A 13,138-nucleotide genomic window follows, 5' to 3' on the forward strand; every position below is an offset into this window, starting at 1 on the left:
TGGCAGTGCTTTTAAAAAAAGAGAATGAAAGCAAAAAAAGGCAGCTAGAATTGTGTTACCTCTTTAGTCTGCGCTTAGCCACTGTCTTATTATCTAAACTACCTTCTTCACTGTCTTTAGAGCCATTAGTGAACTCCCATCTTGAGGGAGAAGCTTCAGCCATTTGCTTGGGGTCAGGTTGGGCTTTCCATGAAGAGGTGATCTGTATGGTGACTTCCTCCTTTTACTCTAAACACATATTTAATTGATGTACAAAGCGGGTTGCTCACTTTTTAAATAGAAATAAAATGCTTCTCCACATGATGAGCAAACGGCTGTGGCCAGGGTAGGGAGAGGAATTACCATGACAAATATCAGTATGGGCTGCTTGATTTGTGGAGCAGCAATGAGCCTGGCTGTAAGACTCTGAAGCACAGGGATCCATCTTTTACAATGCTTCATTGTGAGATAAGTGGGTCCCATCAAAGTAAGGTTGGAATTGTCAAGTGCACCACGAGATACTGGAATAGAAACACACTTTACTTCAAAAATTGCATTGACCCATCACCTCACTTACTCTATTTCTGCCCTGTTTAAGCAAAGTTCTATATAAGAAGTAAAAGTAATTGATATAATAGGAAAAAATATGGTACTTACTAAGGTATACACAAAAGACATAAGACTTAAGACAACTTTAATTTTAAACTGATGTAGCAAAGGACGCTGAAGGAATTCATTGGTACTTTGTATAAGCTTTTCTGTATTGGAACTTCTGTTGAAAGGAAAAACCCTTTCAAAAGGATTGAAACTATAAATCTCTGTGCTTTATAGGAAACAGTAATTCCCTATAAACACTATTACATTTTTATTGGTGAACAGATTGTTGCTGATGCTCACTGAGATGTCATCATCTCAGAAGCTGGAAAAGAATTTTTCCTTTTGAGAATCTCTAGTCCTGATGATATTTTCCAGATGTTCAAAGCTTTCAAAAAGAGGGGAGCAATAGCATTTTTTGTGTTTCTGTGCTAGAGGGAAACACCTACACTTTGCCCTTTATGGGTGCCTTGAGATATGTCAAGTTGGATGAAAAGGTAGGTCCCATTTCTAGGAAAAACTCTTCTCTTTTTCCTGTCTGAATTGGATACTTAACAAAGACAGAAAATGAGAGAAAGATGTTCATTCTAAATAAATGTTGACATTTAAAGTGCAAAAAAAATTCATTCTCAGAAAAAAAAAATCTAGGTAAATTTGATAATCAGTTGACTCCCAGCATGTTGCTGTAAAGCCAGATGGAATTGTAGATTTTGCTTTTCCAGATGAAGTACTGGGGAAAGCTAGTACAAAGATGTCACTGTCCAGATGTTTCCTGAAGCTCAGTAGCAAAGTTCTGTAACTGTCCAACAGGAGAGTCCAGCTATTTATCATTTCTAATGCTTTGCTAGAGACAAGGTGGGCTGATGGTAGTTTCTCTGTGTCCACGTATCTTTGGGGGTCTAAGGAACACAAGAAAAGTCCTTTTTGAATTTATTCTTGTCTATCTAGAAGCATGTTTCCTTTGATAAAGGAAGTAGCTTTAGAACACTTGCTGAAAGGCAAAGTTGGGAGGGGAAAAAAGGCCTGGCATGAAGAATTTAACTTTTTTCAAGGAACAAGAAATGCCAACATAAAACATTTTTTTCTAAATGTATCAATTAGTCTAATAAAAGATACTACTTTCCTACAAACCTTGCCTCTAGCATAAAACATTCACATTGATCTGCTCTCTGAGGAGACAGAATTTAAGGAGGTTCTTCAGCAATATTCCTGGTATATAGAATATATTCCAGAAGTCAGGATGGATATATTAAATGATGTTCTGAAATACAATAGGGAGAGGATTTCTGAGAGAAGGTCAGGATTAAGCTATTTGCTGCAAGACACTATTTGCATTACTAGAGAAGATCACCACTTGTTTCAAAAGCATCGGAGGAAATGATGTTAAGACAGCTGTTCATACAAATGGATGTTGAGGACTGAGCTGCAAGGTTGAGCAGGGCAAGCATAGTACAGAAAAAGCTAGCAAAAGACCTGGGAGTTAAGGCCAAAGAGAAATTCAAAATTCCAAGCAGGATTTTTGGAGATTTCTCAGCATCTCGTTTAAACATACCAATTGGAAAATGGGAGAACGATAAGTACAACTATGTCCTGTTGAGCTGTCAAAGTCAGAAAAGAATGCTGAAGTGTGATATAGGGTATTAGTGATTACTTGACTAGAAAAGAAGCAGAGAAATTTCAAAATGCAGTACTTTTTAGAAGACCTCAGTAGTACAGTGAATCAATCAAAGATGGTTATTTATAGCACATTTTAAAATATCTAGCAAGGGAAAAGTGCATACTGACCTGGATAGAGGGAGAAAAGTGTAGCACAGTAAAAGCTAAAACAGTGCTGTGCAGATCATCCTATTTGCTACTTAATGATTTGAAAATAGCTTTCTAAAGAAGTTTCAGGAACTGCACATACTTACTCTGACAGGTGCTAAATATACTAAATATAATATGTATAGATTCCTCACTCCAGGTGTGTGAAAAACAAGAAAGAAAAGAAGTACAGTTCAGCACAGACATATGTGAAAGGTTCATGCCTGTAGACTCATGCGCCCACTCAAGTCCTGCTTCCAGCTGCTTTTTGGAATGGAAACAGAGTGGTAGTAATCAATCAGGTTTGTTTCTCCCAGGTCTCCAAAAAGTGCAGGGCTACTTGTTTAGCCTGTGCGAAATAATTCAATATGAGCTGATAGGGGAGAAGCAGCTCCACCAGAAGACAAATCAAGGAATGAACAATGTGGTGGTTCAGCAGCAGCAGAAACTTATTAGCACTTAGTAGTTTTGCTGATCCCAACCAGTCATACTGCAATTATTACAAGAAGTCTATTTTTGTCTATTTCTATTACATAGAAACTTCAGGGTCAGGAGATTGAATTGACTTACTTTATTAGATTAAATCAAAGCACCTGGTTACCTGGTGCAACACAACTCCAGCTTTCAGAAAAAAAGATGACATGATATATGAAAACACCTCCAAACCAAATAGCTGCCTTCCTAAACTTGCTTTTGATATCTTACCTTATCTGCTCGCAGTGTTCATTTTCTAAGCATATTTTAGCTGCATTGGCTAATACATTGAAATAGAATAATTCTTACTGGCTAAAAATTCACTTTCACTGAACTGATGTTAGTGCTTAGTATAATGTCACGTCATTATCAATACGCTGCAGTAGGGCAGATAGTCCATGCTTTTAGGACTGGACGTGGAACACATTGCCAGGCTATTGTGACACTGTTACAGCTGATATTATGCTAGCTCATGAACAAAGAGGTTTATATTATCTGTGGTTATCAGCCTGATGCTTTTCAGTGAGCAATAAAGGGAAGAGCCAAACCTCACAGTGGGAGAGGAAGCCTTTCCATTGGTTTGTGTTAGCTTTAGGCAGCTTCTACATTCTTTTAACAAAACAAATTAAAAAAAACTGTAACCATAAATAGGCTTAGTGTTAATCTCCAGAATATTAACATATTATTTTATGACTGCTTCCTTGATTGTTCTTTCCATCACAAAATGGAAGCACAGTCATGTACAGGCATATTACGCTGTCTTGAACTCTGTCAATAAGGGCTGTACAGCACAGAATATTTGTCAGATGCTAATGCCACACCACATATACACTCCCATGTAGTGTAAAAGAAAGGGTCTGGATTAGAAAAGTGTAAGACAAAAGTTCCCATTTCCTCAGTAGTACTCTACAGATTTGCACATCACTGGAATGTTCTTCCTCTGGGTTCTGGTTTGTGTCTATTGTAAATGGTCTTCAAAGAAGTAAAGTTACTACTTTATCTACAGGAGCCCCAAGAAACCTGTAGCTTCATCAGAAATCTGCTATGTCTAGTAATGATGACTCACAGGAACAATTTTATTCTTTGAGAGTCTTCCCTTGGCTGGTTAGAAATTAAACACTCTTATTTAGCACTAAATGAAATATCTAAAGCCTCAATCATACTTGTAGCAAGCAAAGTAATCTTTAGAAAGCAATGCTTTTTGAAAGCAGTTTTGATCATCAGCATGATTTGCTGTTCAAAGGAACCCATTTAAGCAAAGAAATGAAAATAATGTAACAGCTTTATTCAAAAGTTCTGTGATAGTAGTTAACATTTTCTTGACTTAAAAACAATTTTGTGGGTTTTTTTCTATTTGCTCTAGCAACTGTTTTTCTGGAATTTTGGAAAAGAAGGCGAGCAGTAATTGCTTATGACTGGGACTTGATAGACTGGGAAGAAGAAGAGGTTTGTATAAAAAAAATGTGCTCCTGAATGTTTAATACAAAAATATTTGGTTAAAACGGTAAGCATGTTTTTCTTTTGGATTTATTTTCAATTCATTCTTCAAGTCTTCATAAACTGGGAAATAAGCATTTTTCTCCTCAGATGTTTCCTCTGGAATGTGAAGAAACTTTCCCCAGGCCAAACTGTCCTCTCTTTTTACACCTTTGTAAATCTAAATCAATTTCAATGTATCAGTGGCTGTCGTTGTGAGAGATTTCAGGAAAAAAATGCACTTTGGGGGAAGCTAACAAATTTTGCTTTTGAATCCAAGGAAATTCTTGACAGTACCATGAATTTTAGCAAATGAGCTTTTATCTATCCTTTTAGATAGACACTAAGAATATTGATGGAGAGAAAGCCTTGTGAGGCTTGTACCAGCTTCTGAACATTCAGGTGCTGGTTATCTAAGTATACAGTGCTGCAGAGAGACTGAGGGAGGTGAACCGACTCAAAGGACTTAATTCGTCCTCTGTTGGTAGAGAAAATCCCCTTAGGGAGGAAACTAAACAGCAAAAAATAGCCTTAACCTTTTTCTGTGGTGGTTACCAGAAAGAAACAACATGCTCTTGGGACTGAGAGCTGAGCAATAAGTGGAACTCAAAGGTTTTCATTATGAAGGAGAAAGCCAAGATTCAGTGGGTGTGGCAGAAAAAGTGCTCCTCGAGTGGGATTTGGACATATAGCTGTCCACAGAGTCTGCTCTCCTTCCTCTCCAGCGACTGTCCTGAAGCACTTGGAGGGACTGTAAGAGGCTGCTGTAGTGGTCTCAATGCAGTTGAACTTCTATATTGCTGCCTCTGCGGAAGAATTTCTTTTTCATTAATCTCGCCAGCAGAGAAAGAGAATTCTGAGTTACAGGATTTTTGTCTCTATGAGGCAATGTAGTTCAATGAGGCCATGAAATGGTACAATTGCTCATTTGCTGGTAGGATTTTTTTTAAATGCTTAATGACTAAGAAAATAATCCAAGAACATAAAATGAAATAACTTACACAACTGGAAATTGGTTTCTTTATAACAATAGGAACATTCATTATTTGTGTACATATGCTGTCAATTCTTGGTGATACTTCAGGACTGTTGTCATATATTTAGAAAATACTCTAATACTTATTTAACTCTCCTGCAATTAGCAACCTCGTCTTGCCAATGCTGACAAGTCATAGAGAGACGACACTGAGATAGTCCTGCCTGAGGTTCAAATATTGGTCAGGAGTGACCTACAGTGATCATGTCCCCTCATGACTAGTTGCAAAAAAGCCACTGCTGCAGTTGACAGCTAAGGCAAAAGACAGATGTATCAAATTGCAATTTCCAAGTCAGGATTATAGCTCAGTGTCCCCAGAATGAGAAGTAGCCTTTAAATTAACAAAATACACATGCAAGTACAGTGTGAGGCCCTTTTTATGGTTTTCCCAGGAAGCCTGGTCTATAGATGTTTATAGTTTGGGATCTTACGTATCTGCACCTTTCACCATTTAACATACCTGGATTTGGGATTATGCTGATTTATAAAGCCACCCACCTGACTCTTCTATGATCAGTTCATTTACAAATACTGAATTTCCTGGTAAGGTTGTCCTTAGGTGGTGCCTTGCTTTTTTTTTCCATGTAATAATACTAAGTGATTTCTGGCTGGTGTGGTAATGCTTGGAGGAGTCTTTTGCTCAGATGTGAGCACAATAGCTCCAAGCCCATTCAGGACCACTCCCCATTCTGTTTCCCTCTCCTGTTTATGCACATGCCCAAACTCTGCTTATAACATCAGTATGGTTTCTCCTGTGAGTAAAGAATTGGAATGATCCATGTTTGAGAAGCAGGAAGGAAGGAGAACGGTCTGTTTTATGTAGATTGAGAAAGACACATCCTGTGGAGTTTGATCATGAAGTTCTATATGTCAGTGAGATGTCAGTGAGACCTTTGTCTCCATAAGGTGAAAATTTTACTCCTAAAAGTGCTGCTTTCTAATAAAATCACTGCTAATTAAATTTCCTCTCTATATTCCATTCAGTTATCACTGGACAAAATCAGCTGATTTCTTTTATTAGCTATATCAAAGAAATCAATTAAAGAGTTCTAATTACCATTTTAAGTCACAAGCTTCTGTTAATGAAGATTGTTATTTTTATTAACATTATCTGCCACGTCTAGCTTTTGCTTGCTTTAATTTTCATTATCAAATTGAAAAATAAGGTTTTGCTACAGAGGGAAATTTATTAATTCCTACCAACAATAGACTGAAAAAAAAACCATTTATAGGCTTCCTATCACTTTGTTATCACTTTTCTCTTCTAAATGAAGAGACAAAGAAATGAAACAATGAAGATGATGGGAAGGAGAATTAAATTTGTTCAGATATGCAACCTTGTGAATTCCTCACCACTTTAGATTTTCACCCAAGAAAGGCATGCAGCAGCCCCTGCAGTGTCCAGGTCCCTCCCACCCCCCCAGCCTGGGGACATGGGCTGAATGTGTTCTGGCTCTTTCAGCCCTGCATATCTGGATTTCCTTTTCTTGTAAATGCAGTGCAAGGTGGGAGACATGGAGAGTAACTGGGCCTTGGCTTGGTGTGCAACAAGAAACCAACTGTGCAGAGTCCTGGCACTCCTAGCTGATATATGGCTTCTGTTGCTATTTACAGTGTACTTTTTTCTTTTTCTTCAGTGTCACTTTCTTTATATCATTAACCTCAGCCAGATACAGTACTGTTTACTGCCTGCCCCAAGCTGTGATCAGCATTGCTGAGTGTAAACAGGTACGAAGGTTCATGCCAGAGTTTCAGTTTTGTGTGGAGACATATCTGTAAAAACAGCATTTGCATTATCTGAATTGACCGGAGGTCATAGGAGATGCCTAGATTCATGGACAGGTGGTTAGGATAAGGACTTCCTTATAGTGCAGATTGTAAAATTTAATCAAATCTTGGCTTAGAGAGAGCTGCAGAGAAGAAAGGGTTTCTTGTCTATGACTCGGTAAGTCAGCTGGCAGAGTCCTTGCACAATCTACAGGGTGCAATTCTCAAGCGCTCTGCTTCAATGCTATCACACTCTGTCCTTTTGCACGTTCCTGGGCACATGGGAATGCTGCTTGCATTGTTTCTCTTGCTAGATTATGGTCTGCTCAGCAGCCTTCAGCCCTGATACAGCAGGAACAGCTTGAGCAAGGTAGAATAAGAGCAAGGTGTTACCCTGCCTCTGCAGAAGCATGCTTAGCCTTTGTATATAGCTAATGTAGGGCTCGTTCCCTCAAGCACATAATTAGTTACACAGGCATTGCAGCTGAGCATACATGCCTCTTAATGTTTTTTAATACCATGTTAGCAGGTTGCTGCTTGAATTTGGAAATTAACAGTATTGAGAAAGTGCCTTCAAAATTTGAAAGAATGAGAATGACACATGACTTTTTTTCCCAGGGGAATTTTATAAAAAGGATGTAGGTTTTTAGGATATCTTATTTTTAGTTACATTCTAAAGGCTTGTATGAGCAGTTAACATTCACCTATTTCAATGCAGTCATTTGAGGTCCGGTCATTTACAATTTTCAGTCAGTCAAAGTTCAATTAAATGCATTTGAAGAGTTGGAAGCGACTGAAATTGCTATGCTGGGTTCTTGGCTGTTACAAAGAAATGCACAGCAGAGGTCTGGTGGAAAAGCTGCAAAGACAGTCCATAGCTGCCTTTGTGCTCCCTTGTAGCCAGCTGTATGATGGGCCAGTTCTCCAGTAGGCATCATAGCATTGTAAAACTTGATCTAATGTATATGGACTGCCAGCAGCTGTGAGAGTCCATCTTCACAGCCTGGTGCTTTCTCTGATCTCTGACAGCATCCCTGATGTCAGACTTGGGTAAGGTGGCACAGGACATGTGGCTGTTGGTGAACCTCCCGGATGGCAGGGCAGCCCCACTGCAGCTGAAAACCGTGAGGTCTTACCCGAACTAAGCATGAACTCTGTCTTCTGACAAGGCTGTAAACAGATGTAACCAAGTCTCTCCCCAAGAAATCCCCAGGTTTCTTTTCAGAAGAGAGTTTTTATGGCAAAGCAGGACTTGCCATTTCTGCTGCTGGAAGCTGTTCCTGCTAATAATATTATATACGATATGAAGGAATTGAGCAATATTAGATGGCATGGGTCCTTCTTCAAATGCTAAGAAACTCTTGCTGATAACGGGAAGGTAACCAATTACCTAGCAAACTGCATTTGGGTTTGGAAAAAGGAGGGTGGGGTTTTTTTTCCTTTTGCTTTGTTGTAGAATTCCAGTATCAATAGGATAATACCAGGCTGAAAAATTCTGTGGTATCAACCTTAAAATGATTTGGCTTACAGCCATATAGTTTGAAAGAACATTGTTTAGATAAGTAGGTAATTGGGGAGTTTAGTAAATACTTCCAGTATGGTTTTGTGGGTACAGTGATTTATTCTAGTTCTCATGAAGGAGACCTGATTTCCCAGCTCAGCTTTTACTGTAGCTGGGCCAGCTGCTAAATTCAAAGATGTAATTCCCAATAACAGTGATCTGATAAATGATCTGAAGTTTCCTACAGAATCTTTCCTAGCTGTGCTGTATGTGAACATTGTCTGTCTGTTCTTTAGGAGGAAATACGCCCGCAGTTTGAAGCCAAGTACTCCAAGAAAGAACGAATGAACCCCATATCCGGGAAGCCAGAGCCTTATCAAGCATTTGCAGATAAATGCAGCAGACTCATTGTTTCTGCATCTGGAATATTTTTTATGGTTTGAGAACTTTTATTTATTTACCAGTTGAAAAAATGCAAGATAACATTATCTCTGCTGAGAGAGTATGGAGATATTGGATATGACTGTTTGAAAGTGAAATGAGCTCTAGCATGTTTACTGCAGACTGGAAATATGTACACAACAAATAGCCTGAGTTTCTGTAAAGTCCTACACTGGTTTACTCTTGACCAAGTCTCACAGATAGTTAAGTCCTTTCTTCAAGGCTATACACATAAGGCTACATGTAGTGACACACATACCAGAATAGTGACGCTACCATGTTTAGGCACCAACTTCAGCTGACTGAACTAGCTCGCTGATTTTCTTGCCTTCCCTGTGTAGACAGTGCAGAGTGATGGGGAGAGATGTCATGGAAGAGGCAGTTATTCCTTGTAAACTGTACAGAGAACCTAACTAAGGTGCTTAGAGTGCTTAATGGTGTTAATATGTCCTGGTTTTTCAGTGTATTGAGGAGGTAAGGAAAGAGGGTTCATATTCCTAGTGCAACTGAAATGGAGAAACCGATGCTCCTTGCCTAAAATGAGGCATCTCTCCCCCTTCCAAAGTGCAAAACTAAATGCAGTAGCAAAATCTCTCCTAACAGAGAGCTGCGTGCATTTCTGCTGAAATGCCCCCATCACCTAACTTCACTGAATCTGTTATTCACTGTTATTCATATGACAACAGCAGTGGTAGGACTGACCTTGAAAACACAGCTGGCATCAACTCAGACCCTCATGGAATTTACTGGGGCTTTTCCCAGAGGCTAAAAAAATTATATATGTGTAAAACTTCAGGAGCTGTGCAGAGCCAGGTGGGTGAGCTAGCTCAGCAACTTTGTGTTTGAATGAGATGGGAGGGAATAGGGCAGGGGGTTTGTAAGAAACTGATGGCTTCAAAGTTGTCCAAAGCAATCGTGGACAAGAAAGGCAAGAGCATTATTGAGATGAACCGTGCTCTGGTATGTCAGGTGGATGCACAGAGACACATAGAGAAACACTGAGCACAAGGAGCCAATGTACTATCTGACTCAGCCCTTGAAGACACTTATATCTGCTCAGGACTGCAGTCTCTGCTCAGAATTGATTGTAAACCTGCAACATTTTGCATTTTCCCTACATTTTTTTCTTGAAGGGGGGACAGTTTTCACTCCCTACCCTTTGCAAAGGCAGTCGTTAATCTTAGCCTAGTGATAGATCTTGCTCCAAGTGTCAGAGAGAGTAGCCTTGCTCTAAATTGCACGCACCACAAATTGTCCCCATAACAGTCCTTGAAACAGGACCAGGATTATTTTCACTGAAGATATTTTTTATTGCTGGCATAGTGTGAGCTTCCAATGTGTTAGAAAAAACTCTGAATTTTTCCCCATTTAGGTAAAATTATGCCTTAAAAATTATAGCTTTAAGCACAGGGGATACACACTTATCAAAACTTTGAGTTGGAGCGGTTCTCAAAATTTCACAGCATTGACTCTCACAGTGCAGTTACTAATAGAAATTGAACCAGGTTAGTGATTCCCTGTCAACAAAGGAAAGTGGTCCTTCTTCCCCTCAACACTATGCAGGGAATCCAGAGGTAATTCTCTAGCTCAAAAACTTTGTAATGTTTCTATGCGCTGCCAGTGTGGTATCAGTGGATCTAGAAAACTAGCCCTTCACATTCACACACACTTAACTTTTATTTTTCATCTGCATTGGGAGTATGTCAATCAATTCAGTAACTAATAAAATATGAAAACAACTTGGTTAGCTTTCAGTGTTTTCAAAATCATTTTGCCCATTCAATTAGCTTAGATATACTTCAATTTTGATAGGTTTAAGCTGTCTATGCATAACCTTCAAATACACTTATCTTTTGCAAATAATCATGTCTTCTACTGAAGAAACTCTCCCTCCTTGTCTAATAAGGTGTTTAATGGGTGCTGTGTCAAAGTTTCTATGAGATGAGTCACCCATGCTAATTCCCAACTGTTTGTCCTTTAGGTGGCTTGCTAAACTGTGACATAAATCAGTCACAATGGAAAACAGTTGTCATTTAGCGCTCAACTGTTGCATATGGAACATCAAGTGATTTAGCAGCCTGGCTCAGCTGCATGGCTTTCACATTATAACTATCACATTTGCTGAAAGTCTCATCAGAGAAAAAAATTACAAGGGCAGTTGAATTTGTTACCTTCCCTAGGTAGAATCTTTCCAGATCTGTAGCAAGAAACAGCTTGCTAGGGTAGCTTGCCAGGGTTGTTGAGGTAGTACTTACAAATAGATACATTTTTTCCTGTGAGTGTGAGGTCCATCAAAGCACAAAATCCATTCCAAATATGACCCCATCAAGCTGGGACATCAGCCTGAGACTAGCCTTTGCACATTGGAGAACATGCACGTAAGGAAAATTTCTAATTCCCAGAGCTGGCAACACTGTTTCCCACATTAATGCTAAGGAAGAGATACATTTTCAAGAAAATGTTTAAAACTAAAGATTGTATTAATATGATTTCAAAGGTATATTGCATTATGGAAAATAAAAAGGACTTCGCAATAAGAAGAATATTCATGTTGAAACCTTTCTCTGGAATCAAAATGGGTGTATTTTTCAAGTCTTTCATTTCATTGTTTTAGTTTTCAGAGTTTTGGGGAGAAGATGACTCCTGTTCTATTGAAAGTTTTCAGGTTCTTCTCTCTGATTTTTTCTTCCTTTAGATCTGTGTGGTGATTGCTGCTGTTTTTGGCATTGTTATTTACCGTGTTGTGACTGTCAGCACTTTTGCTGCCTTTAAGTGGGCTTTAATCAGGAATAACTCTCAGGTTGCAACTACAGGGACTGCAGTGTGCATCAACTTTTGCATCATCATGCTACTGAATGTGGTGAGTAAAACTAAGACATCCAAAGTTATACCCAAGCCATCAGATCAGTAGATATCTCAGTCTGCAGACCACCAAATGGTTTTGGTTCCTTTTTCAGCAGGAATGGAGTGTCTTGCGAAGCCAGACATGGCATTATTATTTACGGACATCATTCACTATTTATGTAAAGTACAATTCCAAACCGAAAACATTATGTAAAGCTTGTTTGAATGTTCTAAAAAATATTCTAGGGAGACATGTCTGTAGTCCTGTTTTATCCTCTGCCTCTTTTTTTTCCTTTCATATGTTTGCAGGTTTCAGTCCATTTCATTAATATTCTTCTTTTAAATTAGTGTTTTGATGTTGTTTTTTAAATACAGTGGTCAGGCTTAATTCTTATTTATACTAGTTTCAGTAATTCTAGCTTCAGTTTTCACAGTAGTTTACCAGTGAGGATATGCATATACAGACACAATGTCCATATGCAGGAGAACTCCCTTGGGCTGAAAACTTGAGGAGACTTGTGCAGACATGACTTGTTCTGTGAGCTGCCTGTGGCCCTTGCCAGGGTACACCAGAGACATGGTCCAGGTGCATTGCAGGGGGTCTGGCTGAGGCCAGGTTATTGTTGTGAACTGGTTTGGAACCAGACTTGGGACAAAGACAAAAATGGAATTTCTATGTGGTAACAGCCCCAGTAAGGCAATATAGCATAGATTAGATGGGGAATGAGTTTCATCCTTCCATCGAGGTGCAGGTACTTCCATATATTGCTGTGATAGCAATATGTCTTCTATTAGTTGCTCTTGGCAAGAGGTGCATGGCCTTTTGCCATCAAGTTCTTGTCAGCTGACATTATAAGAATGCATTTTAAGGGGGAGGAGGGATCAACCTACAAACCATCGAGGTACTGGAGCCAGGGTGGAGTATCTCTACCTACTCAGTAGCAAGTGTCTTCTGCAAAAAGCACGTTAGGCTTTGCTCCAGGATATATGCTGACTTACTTCCTAGGGGAAGTATAGGATGTTATTTCAGGCCTGCACATTCCAAGTGCTGGTTTGGAGATGACTTTCTTTCCTGTGCAATACCCAAGCATTTCAATCATCTAAAAAATAATTTTAACAGCCCCTTGTTTATATAGCAGGAAGTTCCAAGGGGCTTTGCTGCAGGACTTCACTTCTCCCTTTGGCATAGGCAAGACTGGATTGGTGACTAGGACAGTCTATCA

General features: G+C 39.2%; 1 protein-coding gene across 2 annotated transcripts in view; it reads left to right on the top strand.

The window, feature by feature from the left end:
* ANO4 (anoctamin 4) overlaps positions 1-13,138 on the top strand; it is a 225,105-nt gene that overhangs the window by 187,939 nt on the left and 24,028 nt on the right. For both annotated transcript variants that reach the window (XM_075711548.1, XM_075711556.1), the window contains 3 exons: positions 4,214-4,296; positions 8,927-9,067; positions 11,767-11,931. In XM_075711548.1, the coding sequence (XP_075567663.1) occupies positions 4,214-4,296; positions 8,927-9,067; positions 11,767-11,931 (389 nt within the window). The remainder of the gene's footprint in view (positions 1-4,213; positions 4,297-8,926; positions 9,068-11,766; positions 11,932-13,138) is intronic.

The sequence above is a fragment of the Pelecanus crispus genome, chromosome 1 (assembly GCF_030463565.1).
Source record: "Pelecanus crispus isolate bPelCri1 chromosome 1, bPelCri1.pri, whole genome shotgun sequence".
NCBI lineage: Eukaryota > Metazoa > Chordata > Aves > Pelecaniformes > Pelecanidae > Pelecanus > Pelecanus crispus.